Source organism: Rhododendron vialii, chromosome 11a (genome assembly GCF_030253575.1).
Source record: "Rhododendron vialii isolate Sample 1 chromosome 11a, ASM3025357v1".
Classification (NCBI taxonomy): Eukaryota; Viridiplantae; Streptophyta; class Magnoliopsida; order Ericales; family Ericaceae; genus Rhododendron; species Rhododendron vialii.
The window spans coordinates 15,578,070-15,597,518 of record NC_080567.1 but is presented as its reverse complement, the minus strand read 5'-3'; the positions used below and the strand labels follow the sequence as shown (position 1 = coordinate 15,597,518).

At 38.0% G+C, this 19,449-nt stretch overlaps 1 protein-coding gene across 1 annotated transcript; it reads left to right on the top strand.

Annotated features, from left to right (window-relative positions):
- Positions 1 to 18,760: 18,760 nt before the first annotated feature.
- LOC131308493 (uncharacterized) lies at positions 18,761 to 19,449 on the top strand. The gene is made up of 2 exons (XM_058335432.1): positions 18,761 to 19,169; positions 19,253 to 19,449. The coding sequence occupies exons 1-2, from the start codon at positions 18,829 to 18,831 to the stop codon at positions 19,269 to 19,271; spliced, it is 360 nt and encodes a 119-aa protein (XP_058191415.1). The 5' UTR covers positions 18,761 to 18,828; the 3' UTR covers positions 19,272 to 19,449.

The window sequence follows — 19,449 nt, the reverse complement described above, 5'->3', positions numbered from 1 at the left end:
TGGAAACATCCCTCAAATTATCCACCAGATTTTTACTTAGTACTTAAACTATCAAAATGTTTTACTTAGTCCTCCAACTATTGGCTTGCATTCTATGTTGTCCTTCTTGCCAACTTCTGTTAAGTTTCAAACAGAAAAAAAACATGTGGGCAGCACATTCCACACCTCAAAGGGCAGAAATGCCATTCCACACTAATCCACCATGCCTTCCTCATTTTTTTCCCATTCAAGCACTCTAAATGAGTACCCTATTTGCATGAAACAGATTGAAAGCAGATTGAAGACAATACAATACACTAAATTGCAGCAGGTTAAACTGCTATTAGATTCAGAAAAAATTCGGTAGGTTCAAATACAGATTTAATGCACGAAATAGACAAAACTGCAGCAGGTCCAACAGATTCTAAACTGTATCTAAATTGGAAAAGGAAAGTGCAGTAATCAAACTTATAACATGCCAAACCAAGCAGATTCAATATAAATTCAGAGCATTGAAACTAAAGAACTGCATGTTAACTAAAGAATTGCATATTGAATACAGATTCAAAGCATTCAAGACACAAAACCAGGTCTAGGTCCAGCATTCAATACAGATTCATCTACTGCATTTAGTTACAAAAAGCACAGAAGTGCGTAACTGCCATTAGTTACCAAAAAACAGACCACATTATGGTTCTGCCATTAGTTACAAAAAAACATGTTCAAATGACTCAGATTCATTGTGCATTGTTGATGACTCTTTCCCTTCCTCTTGTGTTGGTGTTGGTGTTGTGGACTGGAGTGGGGTTTGTAGATCCACTTGGGAGGGAATCCACAGGGGCTTTACATGTCCTGGTGTTGTGGGCTTGTGTCCCACATCTTCTACAAGTCATTTTTGCCCAATTTTACCCAGCTTGTATTGGTTCTTTGGAGGTTCATCAGGTTCCCTTCTTCTTGCTTTTTTGGGCCTCCCAGGTTGCCTAGTGAACTTTGCAGGTTCAATTGGAGGCTTACCTGACTTCTCCCACATATCAAAACCATTCATAGGATGCATTATGTGGTTGTAAGAAGCCAGAAAACTATGCTTATGGTACAATGCACTCACATAATCCTCTGGTCGTCCATCTTCTCGAGCTATGACTGTTGCAGCATGCTCACATGGAATTCCAGTGAGGTCCCATCTTCTACAAGAGTCTAACAACCCTGATTTTTGGTAAATAAAAATTTCGTTAAATATTTGAATTTTATTTTAATTACTCGGTATTACTTTTAAATTCCTTCTTAATTTATATAATCTGTCATAATTAGATTTTAGTCCTTTAAAATTATATTTCTTGACTAGAAATCCTATATGGCAAGTAGAATTAGTTTTCAACCGACTAGTTGGAGGAACCTAACTACCAATTCGCCTAGTTACACTTTCCTAACCCTAAATGGACCCTTTTGACCATCTTTGAACCTTGTGAACCCCTCCTAACCCTAATTGAATCATTAGGCCATTAGAGGTAATCATTATACCCCATGACTAGTCATTCAAAGCCATACCTATCATCATTATCTCTTTAACCATTGGTTAATAAATGCTAGGGAAATTCTTATCCCTCGGATAATAGACATTTGACTTGCCAATGTGTGTATGACTTGGACAAGACAAGTCATAGCCATCATTGTGCTTCCAAAAGAAGCAAGCCTAGCCATGCCATGCATGCAACCCTAAGAACAATAGCCTTAAACCTATATTGCCCACCAAAGTCACTTTCCTAGATTTTCTAAGTACATAGATATCCTTATCTATAGATATATACACCTTATAGCCTATTGTAAGCATGCCTATATATGTTTATATGTACATATATGCACTTTCTAGGAAAGTGTCGACCATTGGGCAATACAATGCACTTGAAAGCCTTAACCCCTCATCATTTCCTAGCCTTAGTAAGTTTACTTGGTACCTAAGTGTACTCATATATATAACCATATATGTAGAGATATATATATATATATATACCTAGTACTAGAGAGAGAGAGAGAGGGAGGGGGGAGGCCGAGAGTGAGAGTGAGGTGTGTGCTTGTGTGTTGTGCACTCCAAGCAACCCTTTTAGCCTTAAGCCTATTTATGACTTGACAACCCATTTCTAGTCAAATTCAAGCACACTACCTAGCCTTTAATCATCCTAGAAATTGGCTACAACCTAGCCTAGGATTGACTAAACATGGAAAGACTACACATTAGCCTAGCCATCATTTCTTTCTTACTTGCAAGGCTTGCCAACCTAGGGTATAATTACCTAGGATCTTCTTTAAAGCCTTGGAAAATCTCCATGATTACTTAGCCTTACACCTATGATGGATTGACAAAGCATGGGCATGATTAAAGTTGAGATTTGACAACACAATGGAGCAAATCCATGGGAGAGAGAGAGAGATATGGCCGGCCAAGAGAGGGAAGGGAGAGCCCAACACTTTGCTATAAATAGCACCCCCCCATTCACCATTCAACTCACACCTTCCAATCCTCCAACTTCTCTCTAGAAAATCCTTGTGTTCTTTCCTTGTTCTTGGAGTTCTTCCTAAGTTCTTTAAGAAACTCATCTTAAACCACCCTTTCGATCCATAGAGTTTAGTAGTTTTAGTCGCGAACTAGTTTCAAGAGAAACCCTTCTCTTTCAAAGCTCCCAGAAGCATACGGTAGGAAGTTACTCCGCCCGATCGTCAACTTACTTTTCGTAGTCGTCACTACCGCCAAGAAGAAAGGTAGAGTCTCTTGTCCACTAACCCCACGTATAGTATAGAACCGTATGTTGGAAAGTAGAATACCTCTACTTACTTACTCTACATATATTGTATGTTGTTTGTATATCGAAATGTATGGAAGTATTCGTATTTTGATCTTACGATGGTTATGAGCATGTATACATGAATTGTTTGTATTACTTGTTGAGTGACAAAGTATAAGTGGTTTTCACTCCAAAGGCGTCCGTACATGTGTCGTTATGCTTTAAGTTATGATTTGAGCATGATAGAGTTGGATGATCTTGCTAGTTTAGTTCCAAGATTACAATGAATGATTTATGATTAAGTATGTGAAAAGTCCTACCGCGGAGTCATTGCATGAAAACGAGACACAAAAATCGAGAAAGTAGAGACATGACACCTAGGGTGTGTTAAAGGCAAGAAATGGTTTGAAAACCACAATGTGGCTGGGCATGGTAGCCCATTGTGTGGTGTGTGTGTTTTTCGAAAACCCAATGGGAACCCAGAGCGGCGGAACCGAGGGTTTTGAATTGTGGATTGGTTATCCGTGAAGAGGAGCCAAAGCCAAATTCAATGTTTTTGTGTGCCAATGGGAACCCGGCGCGGCGGAACCATCATGAGGATACTCGAGAGACCGGCGTGGCGGAACCGAGGTTGGGTATGTTAAAATGATTTTGGAAATGTTGATTTGGTAAATGAAAGGTGAAAATAGTGACACGGTCTGCGAAATGTCGCGTAGGAGAAACTCAGGAAATCTAGGACACCTATGTTAGTTTGGATAGTGAATGTGGATGTGTCATTGTTAACTATTTTGTCAAATATGCATGAATTACGTGGAAATCATTAAATTTGTGATCTATTGTTTTGTAAGTTAAGGGTTAGTGGGTATGGGTTATTCTATTGAGCTTTTGTAGCTCACGGTGTTACCTTTGATGACCCTGACATATTATATCGGTGGCGACGCTGGTATAATGTGTCAAACTTGATAGATGAATAGGGTGAGCTGCACACCTTAGAGGCTTTTGGAGCCGAAGAGCTGGCTAGGATGGAAGAGCAGGCGGAACTGTAGTTAGGAACTTTAGTTTCCCTTCCCTTGTGTAATAAAAGTACTCCCATGGGAGTTATGATGTAATAATGAGCCAGACTCTATTTTGAAGTTCCAATAAAATTGTCTACTTAACGTACCCAAAATTCGGGGCGTTACAAAGAGCAAGTTTGTGCTTGTAGATTCACTGTGTACTGACCACCATGTATGGCTCTTGCTTCAAACTCTCGCCCCCCACATGGTACTATGATAAAGTCACCATACTTCTTAATCTTCTCTATCTTTTTATGTATCTTAGGACCCAAAGTCATCTACCCATTTAGTTGCAAATTCCCTCTTCTCCTCTAACCTATTCATGAAATATGTTCTACGCCTTTCCAACATAGTAAGTATAGGTTCGTCCCTAGCACACAATATGGCCTTGTTGAATGGTTCACAAAGATTGTTAAGTAAAATGTCACACTTGGGGGTGAGAATGAAGTGTGACCAACCTAGACCAATGACAAGGGTTCCTATCTGGGTGAGACAACCAAGTAAATGCCCTTGGGTCTTCTTTCTTTATTTTTCCATCAAGAAGTTAAACTTACCCACATAACTTGTCGTAGCTAGATTCCACATCTTATCATGCAAGACTTGTCCTGGGAATCCAGCATTTTTGAAGTTGTTGTGTAAGTGTCTGACACAATGCCTATGCTCAATTGATGGTAGCAACTCCTTAATTGCATTCTCCAATCCTTATGCCAAACAAAAGAAAGTTTGTTTATTCACTATTTATAACAACTTATAAACAAAAGTGTGAAAAACAAAAGACAATGACTTATTATAATAGTGTACATTCTGTTTATTTGAAATAATAGTCCAAGTTGGCTCATTCACTATTTGTATTTCACGAATCAAATGCTGCATAAATTAAGTCATAATTTAGAAGTGGATTTTTTACATCAAATGAAAGTTAGTAAATAGGCAAGAGATTCAAATTTAACTTGCAAAAACCAAGTCCAGGTACCTGTGTTCTCTTGCTCCATAATTGCATATGCCACAGGAAAAGTCTGATCATTTGCATCTATACCCACAGCTGTTAGTAGTTGACCAAGATTATACCCCCCTTTCAAGTGAGTTCCATATACTCCAACATTGGTCTATAACCCTCTACAAATCTTTTTTTCAATGCTTCCCAACAAATATAGAACCTTTGGAATACGTTGGTAGCTATTCCATATTGGTCTGGTTTCAAGTGTATATACACAGAAGTACCAAGATTGCTTCTTTTTATCTCATGGCAGTAATCCCACAATTTAGCATATTGGTCTTCAACTCTAACTTCAATTTTCCTCAAAACCTTCTGCCTTGTCATATAGCACTGACTTCGTGATACGTTACGCGTGAATTTTCCTGAACCTTTTCCACAAGCTCTTTTGTCTTAATATTAGGACTGATCCTGATATCATCAAAGTAAATCCTAGCCAACCAACTGCTATTCATCAACTTATTATCCCAAATCCTCCCACAATTATGGTTTGGGTTGTAAGCTACAACATTTAGTGTTTTGTTACTTGTCGCTCTATTAGTCGCAGAAATTTCCCATGTACAATCAACTTTGCCCTCTTCCTCCTTATAAACCTTGCATTTAGCCCTCACCCTTGTGGTCTCATTTTTTAAGAATCTAATTTCTCTCCCTTGCAGAATTGAATGTTGCCTAATAGCTCCAGCCAATTGGGCCCTATTCCTGAATAGCATGCCCATGCAAAAGACTGGCTCTTCTTTCCCTTTCAGTGACCTAAAAACCTGTGTTTTATTAGCTCTTTGCTCATCCTCTCATTCAGCTTCATTCAAACTAGAGAAACCATCATTTGAATCTGAAACATCTTCCTTATTCTCATACATCAGATCATCTTCAAAATCTCTCTCATCACCATTAATCATACTATTCTTACTTCTAGCCTATTCTGTGTTCACATCAACATTTTCTTCATACATCCTATCATCTTCATCACTTAAATCATAATCACTGTCAATAAAAATGTCATAATTCGCATTAGACTCTGAGTCACCATCCCCTTGCATCCCATTATCTACCACATCTCCTAACCTTTCTATGGTATTTCCACTCTTTGGAAAGTTCCACATTCCCAATCCCAATTAGCAATGTCCACATCTTCCAAACCACTGGAGATCACAAGGAATATCTCTACTACATTATCCTTAATATGCCTAACCATATCCATTACATGGTTATCAGTTTGCATAATAATGAAACCTCCATCTTGAACTGAACTAGGGACATTGTAGTAGAAGTCTACTACATCAGTTAACCCACATTTTTTTGCAATTTCTTTCAAATCAAGAATTGAGACCCTATCCCTATCCTCATAATCACTGTAGCTTATTTGGTCACCAACATAGCATTTCCTACCCCTTTCAAAAGAGAAATTTCCCCCATGGTGGACCCTTATTGAAAAGAATTTAGGGTTTATATCTGTAATACACCAACAAACAACCACAAAGCAATAAGGTATTGTACTAAGGTGAAAAAGAAATATACAAAATGCATGAGGCGGGGGACCAGTAAGACCCGAAGTGGGGGCAACAAACTAGAAAAAAAAAATCAGAAAATGGGACCACTTTTTTTTTTTTGGTAAGTAAAAAAAATCAGAAAATGGAACCACTTGTGTTATACAACCCGACAATACATGGGAATGTGAAAAACCCCAACTTTCATATTTAAAACCTAGCTTCTCTCCTCAATCAGTGCAGATATTCGCATATATATATGTATATATATATCATAAACAAACAAAAATTAAACAAAACCCATCCAGATTTTAAAAACCCTAACTTTATCGCACACCATAATAGAAAACCCAACTGGAATTGCAAACTTATAGTTTGAGGAATGCTCGTTTCCTTGCCTCAATCGATCGTCCATTGCACCCCTTAAGCCTTCATCGTCAGAAAATTCTGGGTTTGTGTGTGTAAGAATCGTGTGGAGTGATGATTCGTATAGATGCAAAGTATATGAGAGAAGAGAGAGAGAAATGAGGGTTTTGTGCGTGGAATCAGAGTATATTGTTGTGCGGCGGGCCCCCGAAGGACTCAATTGCAACCCGACGATTATTGATGTCTATGATATTGGAAAAATAACCAAACCAAACATATGCAAAAAACAACGGAGAAACCAAACCAAACAAAGAAAACGAATAAGAGAGACCAAGATATACGTGGTTCGGTTTACGGATGTAAATCTACTCCACAGGCAAACGAACGAGAGACGATTCCACTATGTGAAGAGAATGATGCTCCGAAGAGCTACAATGGTGACGAACAAACAAAGCCCTCAAAAAAGACTCACCAATCCCAAAATACAAGTTCTATCACCAAATATAAAACCCTATTGGAATCTCTCACCGAATACAGATTCTCTCTTGTCAAGTCTCACAAAACCCCTAGGGTTTTTAACCAAGAGACACAGACGAAACAGAGTTCCTCAGACGTGATCGGATGTCACACAGATACAGATGATTCTCATGAAACCCAACGGTTTCAACCAAAAAGAATCGTTGAAACAGATGATCTTCCAGATGGCCGGAGGCCTACAGAACCCACCATAAAAGGTGCAACCAGATGCAGATGAAGATCTTTTAGACGAACCCTAAAGTTCTACAGATGAGGCCCCCTAGGGGCCTCTCAGAGGGATTCACTCAAGAAGTCCAAACCCTAATGAGAGAGCAAGGCTATATTTATAGCCACAGATTGCTTCCTAAAGTCAGAATCCTTGCCAGATTATGTTTCTTTGCATATAGAGTCCAAAACCAAAAAGGAAATTCCAAAACTAATCTTTAGGAAGTCTAGAATATAACCAAAATCGGCTGAAACGCGAACGCTGGTTCGAACCACGGTATGTGTTGGTCTGGACAGAAAAAACAAATCGCTCCAGAAAATGCATAAAAGCGCTGGTCCGGACCACCAAGGCCTTGGTCCGGACCATGGAGGCTGAGAAGTCCAAAACGAGCCAAAAACTACAAATCTCAACCTTGGCGAGATATCCAAGTACCGTACCAACAATAGCACACCAACCGAAATCCCACAAATCTCCACCTTGGCGAGATGTCCAATTCCCATGCGAATCCAAAACGATACCAACGAATCGCACGCGAAAAAATGCTAGATAATCAAACTCTAAAATCCAACAAAGTCGATTAACCGAATACATGCGAATTGCAAAACAACCAAGTGACCAAGTCACATGAACCAATCCGCACAAGCCAAATCGAATGCTTGAGACATATCAAGCCAAATCAAGTACCCAAATTCAATGCTCGAGACACATCGAGCCAACCCAAACCAATCTTCGAATACGGAAGCAACCAAGCTCTCACCAAACAAACAAATGCTCGAGACGTATCGAGCCACCAAATTTTGCCAACCAAACAAAGTGCTCTTCATCCAAAGCTCTAGTCACACAGAAAGAGCCAAACAAATATCCAAACTCAGAGAGCGAACGAAATCACGAATCGAGCTTCCAACCAAAACAAACCACGGGCTAGAAAGTGAGCCAAAAAACCCTAATCAAGCTCTCCACAAACCAAATTAGATTAACTGTTGATCAAACAAGCTCTAACCAAATTCTGAAGTACTGAGGCATAACTTCAGTTTACCCTAAAAGAGCCAAATTTTGAAGTATCGAGCAAACTTCAAAATACAAACCAATCCCAAAAAACAAGTGCGCAACCAAATTCCAAAGTGGTAGACAAGTTCCAGTCATATAATCTAATTCCAAAACATCTTCGAGGGATACTACAAGATGCTCAAAATCCAATAATCCAGACAGCAAACCCAAGACGCCCGAAAGTAATGAAACCAAATCGTCTTTGAAAGAATGCCACAAAATGCCTAAGGCGCTCAAATAAATTACCAAACTATCAACAGTCCCGAAAAACATATCCAAGTGATTTATCTCCACCAAATTCATAAGCCCATGCAAATTTTCAAAACTAATAACCAAAGAGATAAATCCAAAACGAATAAACCAAATTACCTTCCAAATTGATGAAGTTCTCCACAAAGTCCGATAATCATCGAACACGGACGGTTGCATCATCCAACTCCAGACGGATTTTCCTATCTCTAATGTCTCATAAGCCTGACCAGTACCCATAAGAACATCTTCATAGTCAAATCCCCCAAAAAAATTCCAATCCACTAATATGAACGGCAAACTGATGATGAACCCCCAAAACAGCAAACTAAGAATCTTCATCGCCAACTTTCTCCACCGAAACCAACTTCCCCCAAATATCCATAAACTACCAATAATCTACCAAAACTGAGCAGCAGAACGAAACGGATGCCTAGGTCGGAACCTAAGCTCTAATACCAGTTTGTTGTGCGGCGGGCCCCCGAAGGACCGAATCGCAACCCGACGATTATTGATGTTTATGATATTGGAAAAATAACCAAACCAAACATATGCGAAAAACAACGGAGAAACCAAACCAAACAAAAAAAACGAATAAAAGAGACCAAGATATACGCGGTTCGGCTTACGGATGTAAACCTACTCCGCGGACAAGCGAACGAGAAACGATTCCACTATGTGAAGAGAATGATGCTCCGAAGAGCTACAATGGTGACGAACAAACAAAGCCCTCAAAAAAGACTCTCACCAATCCCAAAATACAAGTTCTATCACCAAATAAAAAACCCTATTGGAATCTCTCACCGAATACAGATTCTCTCTTATCAAGTCTCACAAAACCCCTAGGGTTTTTAACCAAGAGACACAGACGAAACGGAGTTCCTTAAACGTGACCGGATGTCACACAGATACAGATGATTCTCATGAAACCCAACAGTTTCAACCAGAAAGAATCGCTAAAATAGATGATCTTCTAGATGGCCGGAAGCCTACATAACCCACCATGAAAGGGGTAACCAGATGCAGATGAAGATCTTTCAGACGAACCCTAAAGTTCTACAGATGAGGCCCCCTAGGGGCCTCTCAGAGGGATTCACTCAAGAAGTTGGTATCAGAGCTAGGTCTTGGGTGGCCTCACCTCTCATGGGAAAGTCTCTGTTATCTCTATCGCCGGAGTCAGTCAGTCAGTCAGCTCCTGGTCAGTCACCTCCACATGCATCCGAGCTGCACATGAGGGGGTGTTAAACTTGTCCCATATCGCTCATCTAAGCCACCCAATCTTGGTTAATAAATTCTAGAGGCTACTCCATCTATTGCCAATTGGCTTTATTAGGTTGGAGCCTTCCAAGAAATCTAACATATATGAGAGAGAGAGAGAGAAAGAGAAAGAGAGAGAGAGAGAGAGAGAGAGAGAGAGAGAGAGAGAGAGAGCGCGTGCGATGGGGTTTTGTGTGTGGAATGGCATTTTTGCCCTTTCAGTTGTGGGGATTAAGGCATGTGCAACCCACGTGAGCTTTTTTCCGTTTGGAACTTAACAGAAGTTGGCAAGAAGGACGACATAGAATGCAAGCCAACAGTTGGAGGATTAAGTAAACCATTTTGATAGTTTGAGGACTAAGTAAAAGCCTGGTGGATAGTTTGAGGGATGTTTCCAAAAAAAACTCTTCTTTCAAAATACATTATTTTTAATTTAAAAAATAAATACTTATCTAGTACGAGTTGAGTTTTGTTCACCTTCCACTGTGAACATTATCATATTTTCTATTGGTTGAAATGATGTGAATCCCACCACAAAGTGATGTCATACTTACTAAAAAGTATATTGCTGCCTTGCTGAGGTAGGACCTACTATATGTAGTCCATCAACTACCTGAAATTTTTTTCTAGTATTTTTCTAGTGAAGGAAAAACTTCGTGAATATCAAATGGAGTAATATATAGTCCAATCGAACACATACAACCATACAAAACGAGCCAACAATGCAAATTGAACAAATAACCCGGCAAAACAAGGTGACCCAATCAAAACGAGCAACACAAGACCAATCGAAAACCACATCAAGGTTCGAAACACACAAACATCAAAACCAGCCGATAACACAGAACAAGTGAACGTCCATAATTGCAAAACAAAGGTGAGGAACAAGAGGCAAACGTTAATTAATGGAAAGTACGGCCTTGATTGGCACGATATATATATATATATATATATATATATATATATATATATATATATATATATATATATATATATATATATGTATGTATGTATATATATGTATGTATGTATGTATATGTATGTATGTATGTATATGCATGGGCGGTTCCGGGGACACCCCAATAAAACAATTAAAAAAATACCTCATAGTTCCTGATCAAATTTTGATGATCTGAGCCATTCAAAGTGATCAGAACGTGATTTTAAGGGTACTCGCGTGAAATCAGCAAAAAAAAAAAGACCGGGAAGGGCTTGATCCGAACAGTTTTTTATTGAATGGTTCAAATAAAAAATGCTCAAATCAAGCCATATATATATATATATTCACAACTATCATCTATAATTCTCTATATAATCCTCCATAATTCTCTAATTAATTTCAATATAATCCAATTACTAACGCTGTTAACAAATCCACTACCTATTAAGACAAAAACGCACATACAACAAATTATTTGAATAACTTTTACACCTACTTGCTAGAGTGATTCGTTACCTGTAATCTCGAACCGCTAGTATAGATAATCATTATCATTAATATAGAAAGCCATATAAATTATATAATGGTCAAAAATCAATGAATGATCTTTTATATTAGCACTACCAGATGAACGTAACAAAAACATTAATTGCGTCATTTGACACGTGACACTATTTAATTGGCCTATTTGTATTTTTGACTTTTGACCTCAAGATAATTGACAATATTTGATTGGTCATTTGTCGTGTCCTTATTGTTTGGTCCTCCAACACGTGGCAATTTCATAATTGACAGTAAATTTTATATGCCTACAATGCCCTTAATTAAATGTAGAGAGATGGCAATATATTCAATTAAATGCTTTCTCACAAGAGCATTTACATTCCTTAATATTATTTAAACTGCAAGTTGTCTTATTGGAATATTTATCTTGCTCACAATATTGCTATTCAAATTGTAGGTGAACCTAGATTGTACAATTGATTTTTGAGTTGTGGTCACATAGACGTTATTAAATAACGTATAAACGGTAAAATTGATTGGGGTGTGTTACAATGCTGGTAAAGGACACAATGGGTGTTTGGTATGGTAAAGAATCATGAGGGTGAGTTGGGGACGGTAAAGGACCCGGTAGCTTGTATTATAGATGTACTAGCGCATACCTATGCCTGAAGGCACGAATCAAAATCGGTATTCAACTCATATTCAGTTTTGAAGGCCAAGGCCCCATTTGTAAAATTCTAACTACGTAAATAAAAACAAAAAACAATAGCTCAAGTATATTCACCGGTTAACTTGAATCAGCACATAAACAAACTAATAGTTGAAGCGCCCGTACCTGGAGGCACTTATCGCCAGTCATTTAAATTCACAGCCAGTTCAACTACACTACAAACTACGGATCACAATTGGCAAAACCCAACTACAATCACAAGATTCACTTTATGGGTTTAAAAAAATCAAGCTTCAGAATGTAAGGATACAAAACCAATAATTAAACTTGGTGATAATATAGCAATATCTAGCTTTTATTCATCAAGTTTTCTAAAATCATGAAGAAAAGGCAAAACATAATTAGCCCTTCAATTGAATATAAAATTGTAATTTCACTTCTACTGAATCATTAATAACAAAGTTGTAGACTTTCTAAACTTCAAGCTCCAACTAACTCGGTATCTGTTACCAGTTAGCTGATGCAACCTGTCAAAAAAATAGATGACGCTTCAGTTCATATACCATTTCAATCATCTAGCAAGAAAATTTAATATCATACAATCTGTCAAAAAAAGAAGTATATAACGGCAAACCATGACATACTGATTTTTACATGATTCTCCCTAAATAGAGACCACAGTTCGAATCAAAATCATCCACTATAAAAATGTAATTCCACTTTTACTGAATTGTTGATAACAAAATTGTAGACTTTCTAAGTTTTAAGCTCCAACCAACTCGATATCTGTAACGACCCTGATTTTTGGTAAATAAAAATTTCACTAAATATTTGAATTTTATTTTTAAAATACTTAGATTGCTTTTAAAATTTCTTGTAAATTTCTATAAACCGTCATAATTAAATTTTAGTCCTTAAAATTTATATTTCTTGACTAGAAATCCTATGTGGCAAGTAGAATTAGTTTTCAACCAATTAGTTGGAAGAACCGAACTACCAATTCACCTAGTTACAATCTCCTAACCATTGATGGACCTTTTTGACTATCTTTGAGCCTTGTGAACCCCTCCAAACTCTAATTGAACCCTTGGACCTTAAGAAGTAATCATATTATATTCCATGACTTGTCATTTCAAACCTTATTCTACATTATTATCCCTCTATCCATTGGATAATAAATGTTAGGAAAATTTTTATCCCTTGGTTAATAAAACAAAACTTGCCAATGTGTATATATATATATTTGACTAGACAAGTCAAAACCAAATCCTATCACCTTACTTCCAAAAGAAGCTAACTTAAATGCCACCCTTTGACTAATAGGCCTAAATCTAAGTTACCCACCAAAGTCACTTTCTTAGATTTCCTATGTACTTATATGCTTAAAATATAAAGATATGTACTTTATAGTCTATTATAAACATGACTAAAGGACATATAGGCTTTCTAGGCAAATCTTGACCATTTTTTTTAATTGACACTTGCAAGCCTATCACCCATTTTTTTTTTCTAGACTAGACCACATAGAACTTAAATATACATATATATGCATAGTTATATATATAGGTACCTTGTACTAGTGAGAGATGGAGAGATATGGGAGAGATTTGGAGATTACAACTTAATCTTTGAACCATCCCTTCCTTCCTCCATCAAATCTTCCTAAAATCTACCTAAAGCACAAAATCTAGTCTTCCATTGATGGTTACTTGTACACTACCTACCCACCAAGCCATGCTTTGACATGACAAAGGAAGAAAAAAATCAAAGATAGGAGAGAGAGAGAGAGAGAGAGAGAGAGAGAGAGAGAGAGAGAGAGAGAGAGAGAGAGAGAGAGAGAGAGAGAGATTTCGGGTGAGAGGGGGAGAGAGAGAACCCTTGGCCTATAAATAGCAAGCTCACTTCAAGCCATTCTCATACCTTCACTCTTTGCTCTCACTTTTCTCTAGAATTTCTAAGCTTTCTTAGTTCCAAAGTTCAAGTTTCTTTAAGTTTCTTGAAGTTCTTGAGAGCTACCACCAAACCACCTCCAAAAACTACTCCTAGATCTTTAAAGTAGCCTAGTTTAATAAATAATAAACATATGTTGTTTAGAATTTTCCACAAAGGAAGAAAGAACAGATTTTGAAAGATAAGAGTTTAACGCTTGATTAGAAGTATTCGTATTTTGATCTTTAGGATGGTTATGAGCACGAATGCATGAATTGTTTGTATTACTTGTTGTGTGATAAGCATAAGTGATTTTCACTCCAAAGGCATCCGTACATGTGGCTTTATGCTTAAAGTGGTGATTTGAGCATGATTAGTAATATAGAGTTGGATGATCTTGCTAGTTTAGTTTCAAGATTACAATGAATGATTTGTGATTACGTATGTGAAAAGTCCTACCGCGGAGTCATTGCATGAGAACGAGACACAGAAATTGAGAAAGTAGAAACATGACACCTAGGGTATGGTTAATGAAAAGGCGTGTTTTGAAAAGGTGAAATATTTTGAAAACCGCAATGTGGCCGGACGTGGTAGCCCATCGTGTGGTGTGTATTTTGTGTGCTAATGGGAACCCGGTGCGGCGGAACCATTGTGAGGATACTCAGGAGACCGGAACAGGAGAACCGAGGTTGGGTGTGTGGCTTGGTTATCCGAGGAGAGGAGCCAATGCAAACTGTGCCAATGGGAACTCGGTGCGACAGAACCATTATAAGGATACTCGGGAGACCGGAATGGCGGAACCGAGGTTGGGTGTGTTAAAAACGATTTTGGAAATATTGATATGGTTATGAAATGTGGAAAAATGGTGACACGATCTATGAGAAGTCACATAGGAGAAACTCGGAAAATCATGGACACCAATGTCAATTTGGATAATGAATGTGAATGTGTCATTGTTAACTGTTTTGTCGAATATGTATAAACTATGTGGAAATCATTGAATTTATGATCGTTTGTTCATAAGTTTAGGGTTAGTGGGTATGGGTTATTCTATTGAGCTTTTGTAGCTCATGGTGTTACCTTTGGTGACCCTAACATATTATATTGGCGGTGACGCTAGTATAATGCGTCAGATCTTATAGATGAATAGGGTGAACTCTACACCTTGGAAGCTTTCAGAGTCAAGGAGTTGGCCAGGATGGAGGAACAAGCAGAGTAGTAGATAGGAACCCTAGTTCACCCTCCTTTTGTTGAATAAAAGTACTTTTGTAAGGATAATGATGTAATATCGAGCCAGACTCTATTTAGTTTTAAATGAAATTGTCTATTTAACGTTCCCAAAATTAAGGGCGTTACAATATCTATTACTGGTTAGCCGATGCAACTTGTCAACAAAACAAATGGCACTTCAGTTCATATCTATATCTATATAACTATTTTCTTTCGGAACATTATAGTCAACAACTTTTGCCGAAAATTTATCATGTTTATTTTCCTTTTTCGTTTTCACAGCGTAGTTATGCGCATCTCTAAATTGGTCGTATACTGCTTTAGTTTTATAAGGACTTAGTCTTGGTTCAACTTATTTGATTAGTATATCACAAAGCTAGAAGAGTGGATGCAACAAATCATGGTAAACGATTACAAAAATTTGTAGAAGAGTACATGGTCATGGTTTAAATTACTGATGCGTGATCATTATTCAAACAATATAGATTTAAAAAAAATAAAATAAAGTGTGGAAGAATCATACCACTTGAATGACATTTTCTTTTCTCCTGCCCGTGGATGTCCTATTTTCCCTTGCACTTTCCTCCAAGTTTTTCTTTTTCTTTCTGGAAAGATAAAAATGTATAAGAAGAATAGGGATAATGTTACTCGGTAAGGTGAACACACATGTAGGAAGAATAGGAATAGAGTTGTTCGGTGAGTTTACCTTCGCCATACGTATGTTATTTGAGGGTCCATCACAGATAAAAATACCCACGTTCCATGCTCAACGCAACTGAAATTTAAATAGTATAAAAAATATGGAAAATTAGAAAAAAAAACATGTAGAAAAAAGAGAAATGAAGGATTTATCGTAGTTTGGCTCAAGATATCACAAACCACTCTATTTCGAAGAATTAGTAATCTATGCAGAGGGAGCACATGGGTTAGAGATAATAAAGATGCCTGTGTAAAAGATTAAAAAAGGGACTTACATGGAAAGAATTCGTAATGTCATCCATGATAAAGAGATCTCTTCAAAGTCTTAAATAAAAGACATGAAAGTATAACTAGCCAAGGTTATAACGCATAAATCCAATACTAAAAGATGTTCCATGCTCAACGCAACTGAAATTTAAATAGTATCAAAAGATGCAGGAAAATTAGGAAAAAAACATGCAGAAAAAAGAAAAATGAAGGATTTATCGTAGTTTGGCTCAAGATATCACAAACTGCCCTATTTCGAAGAATTAGTAATCGACATATCTGCTTTTCTTGGTCGCTTTGTTTTCACCAAGCCTTTTAATGGGAATGCCTAATTTTTGTATTTTTGAACCACTTAGAACATAAAGCACCGGTTATGAATCAGAAAAAAGGTTTCAAATCTCATCTTGTAAATTATGCCAATCAAAAAGAGAAACATATAATGGTTTCAAACCGCCCCATAGTACTCAAGATATCACAAAACGCCCCATAGTACTCACGTGTTGCTCAATAAATCACTCATAGTACTCAATTAAACCTAGAACCTAATAAGTAAGCATAATGGAAGAGAAATTGATTTAGCAAAGCTCAATTTGCAAAAATTCATACCCTCTCAATTGCAATCTTGTCACACCAAAAAATGGAGTCATATTCAATGAATCATTTAAACGAACATGTACACCGAATCATTTGGTATTTTTTACATAACCCCTTGAAGTCCTCAAAATTTTGGACTGGTGCATTTGTTTGGGTTAAAAGAGCCCAAAAGAAAGTAAAGAAACATGTCGAGGAAAATTCTGACCGATTATTTGCAGAATCGAAAATAGGCGAAGATCACAAAGAAGCTAAAATTAGATTTCATCACCAATCGTCCTTTTTGTTATACCAAACACTTTCCCTTTCAAATTAAGAAAGAAAAAGCATGCCTTTACAATTACCAATTCCTCCATGGAATTTCTAATTTACAGACTGTATACAACTCATGACCAAAGAAAAAAAAACAATTTATAGTTTGTAAACTGTTCATGGATGCCCACTTGGGTTTTTTCTTCTCGTTTTGTATTTAAACTCTTCCAAAAATCTAGCAAAACATGACAACAGAGATTGGGGGTTTAGAAAATTAGGGTTTAGGAAAAACTTACTTCGTGATCAATAGCAGATTAGAGGAGGGCGAGAGCTACCGGAGTCGGAGGATCTTAGCTTTAGATGAGGCTTGTTTCTTTTCACTCCATTTCTCTGTTAAACACAGATTTAAGAAAATTAAAAAAATCTTACTTCTTCAAGTAGGTCGCAAAAACAAAGAAAGGACATGTAATCTCATACCTATCACGATTTCTTGTGGACCGGAGGGCCACGACGATGGCGCTGAAGAGGGATGTTTAGAAATCATGAGCTAACGATCCTTAATGTCATAACACTGCATGTCAAACCCGAGCCTGGAGCTACATATGTTCTTCAATTTGTAAATTAAGCTATAAAACTCAATTTCTAGTTGGTAGAAAAATGCGAGGGCATAGGATTTGGAGATTTTCAACCATTGGACTAATGCTCAAGTGCATAGTTGGAGACTTGCGTAGTTAACATTGAGGTGCTCTATTTCATCCAGCAAAAGGGAGTACCAGGTAAATTCAAAAAATAAACCATGGAAGGAGGTTGATTCAGTGTAAGGGTCATCATTTAGATCGAAAGCCCATGACCTGCGCGAAGCCCGCCCGGCCCATCTGGCGATTGCCTGGCCCGAGCTCGTTCAAAAGGCGGGCTAGCCCAGCCCGAAGATTCCATGCAAGCCCGCCCTTGATACCCACCTGCAAGACCCGTCCGATAGCCCAAAAATCAGTGGCCTTGAGAAGGGGTTTGATCGTAGGTTGTCGAATTTTGTTTGCTGGTTTTTTGGGAGAAATTTCTCGTTTTTTGGGATTGGGTTTGGGAAGAAGAGAGTAAAGTTAGAGAGAGAGAGAGAGGGGGATTGCTTGTTTCCTGGTAATGGTCATCATTTAGCCCGCCGGATCGCAGCCCGCTCGGGCCCATCTGGCTTTTGCCTGGCCCGGGCCCATCCAACGAGCGGGCTAGCCCAGCCCGTAGTTTGTAATGGGCTGGCTTGGGCCTATGAATTTTTACTCAGCCCGTTCGTAGGCCTGACTCGTGAGCCTGCCCACATGCCCGCCCGTGGTACCTGCCCAAAGCCCACCATTAGCCCGAAATCCCACAAAAGTTTTTCCCTTGGTTTACAACGGCTATTTACGTTTCTGGAATCCAGATCTGCCGAGTGCCAACAAGCCCACTGTAATTTACAATGGCTATTTACTAGAGATCCAAAGGCTCATATCTAACCAACACGCAAATGAACTTGGGCTGCAACCACATAGGATCAAAATCCTTTCTCCAACCCTAACTATAAATACTCTTTTTCTGTTGATTTCAGATCCAAAACCCATCTGCTCTCTCTTGCCTCTCAATCTCTCCACAGTCCTCTCCTCTTCCTCTCATTCTCTCACACGCAAACAACGAACAACGATCATCATCTATCTTCTCTCCGATCTCAACTAGACAACCACAGTCCGACGAGATCAAAATTTGATAAGTATTTTAAAACTTTACTACTTATTTTTTGTTTTGCTATTATCCTAGATTCTCGTTTGAAAATGGATGCATTGGAACAATGGTTGAGAGTACTTAATGACAATGAATCAGAAGTAGTAAATATAATGATTTTGGCAAGGACTAAATTAGCTAATGTATTTGAGCACTACAGAATACAAGTGGGAGTTGTAGATAGGACACCAACAATGCAGACCACGAGCCTGGGCATATTGGCAATTGGAGGGGGAGCAATGTCATTGCTTAAAATTAGAAGACTGTCTCATACTTCTACTGTTAGTGGTGTTGAGTCCGAATTAACATGTTATCTTAACCAACCATCTATTGAAACTGATGATGATGAACCATTTGATATATTATCTTGGCGGAGATCACAAGAGTCTAGGTACCCCATACTCACTATTATGGCTCGTGATATACTAACAGTTTCGGTTTCTACTGTTGCATCTGAAGCTACTTTTAGTCCAGGTGTTCGAGTAATTTCTGAAAAGAGGAGCAGTTTAAGCCCAGACACTGTGGAAGTATTGATTTGCTTAAAAGATTGGCAATTGGCAGAGTGGAGATTGCAACAAGCTGAACAAGAAAGAGAACTTGCAGATTTAATGAAAGATCTGAAGATATCAAGACCGTCATTTATTGAAGAAATTGATACCGAATCACTGGAT

Bases quoted from the DNA above. Each gene is read 5' to 3' on its own strand.
- LOC131308493 (XM_058335432.1), top strand. From the start codon at position 18,829: ATGGATGCATTGGAACAATGGTTGAGAGTACTTAATGACAATGAATCA.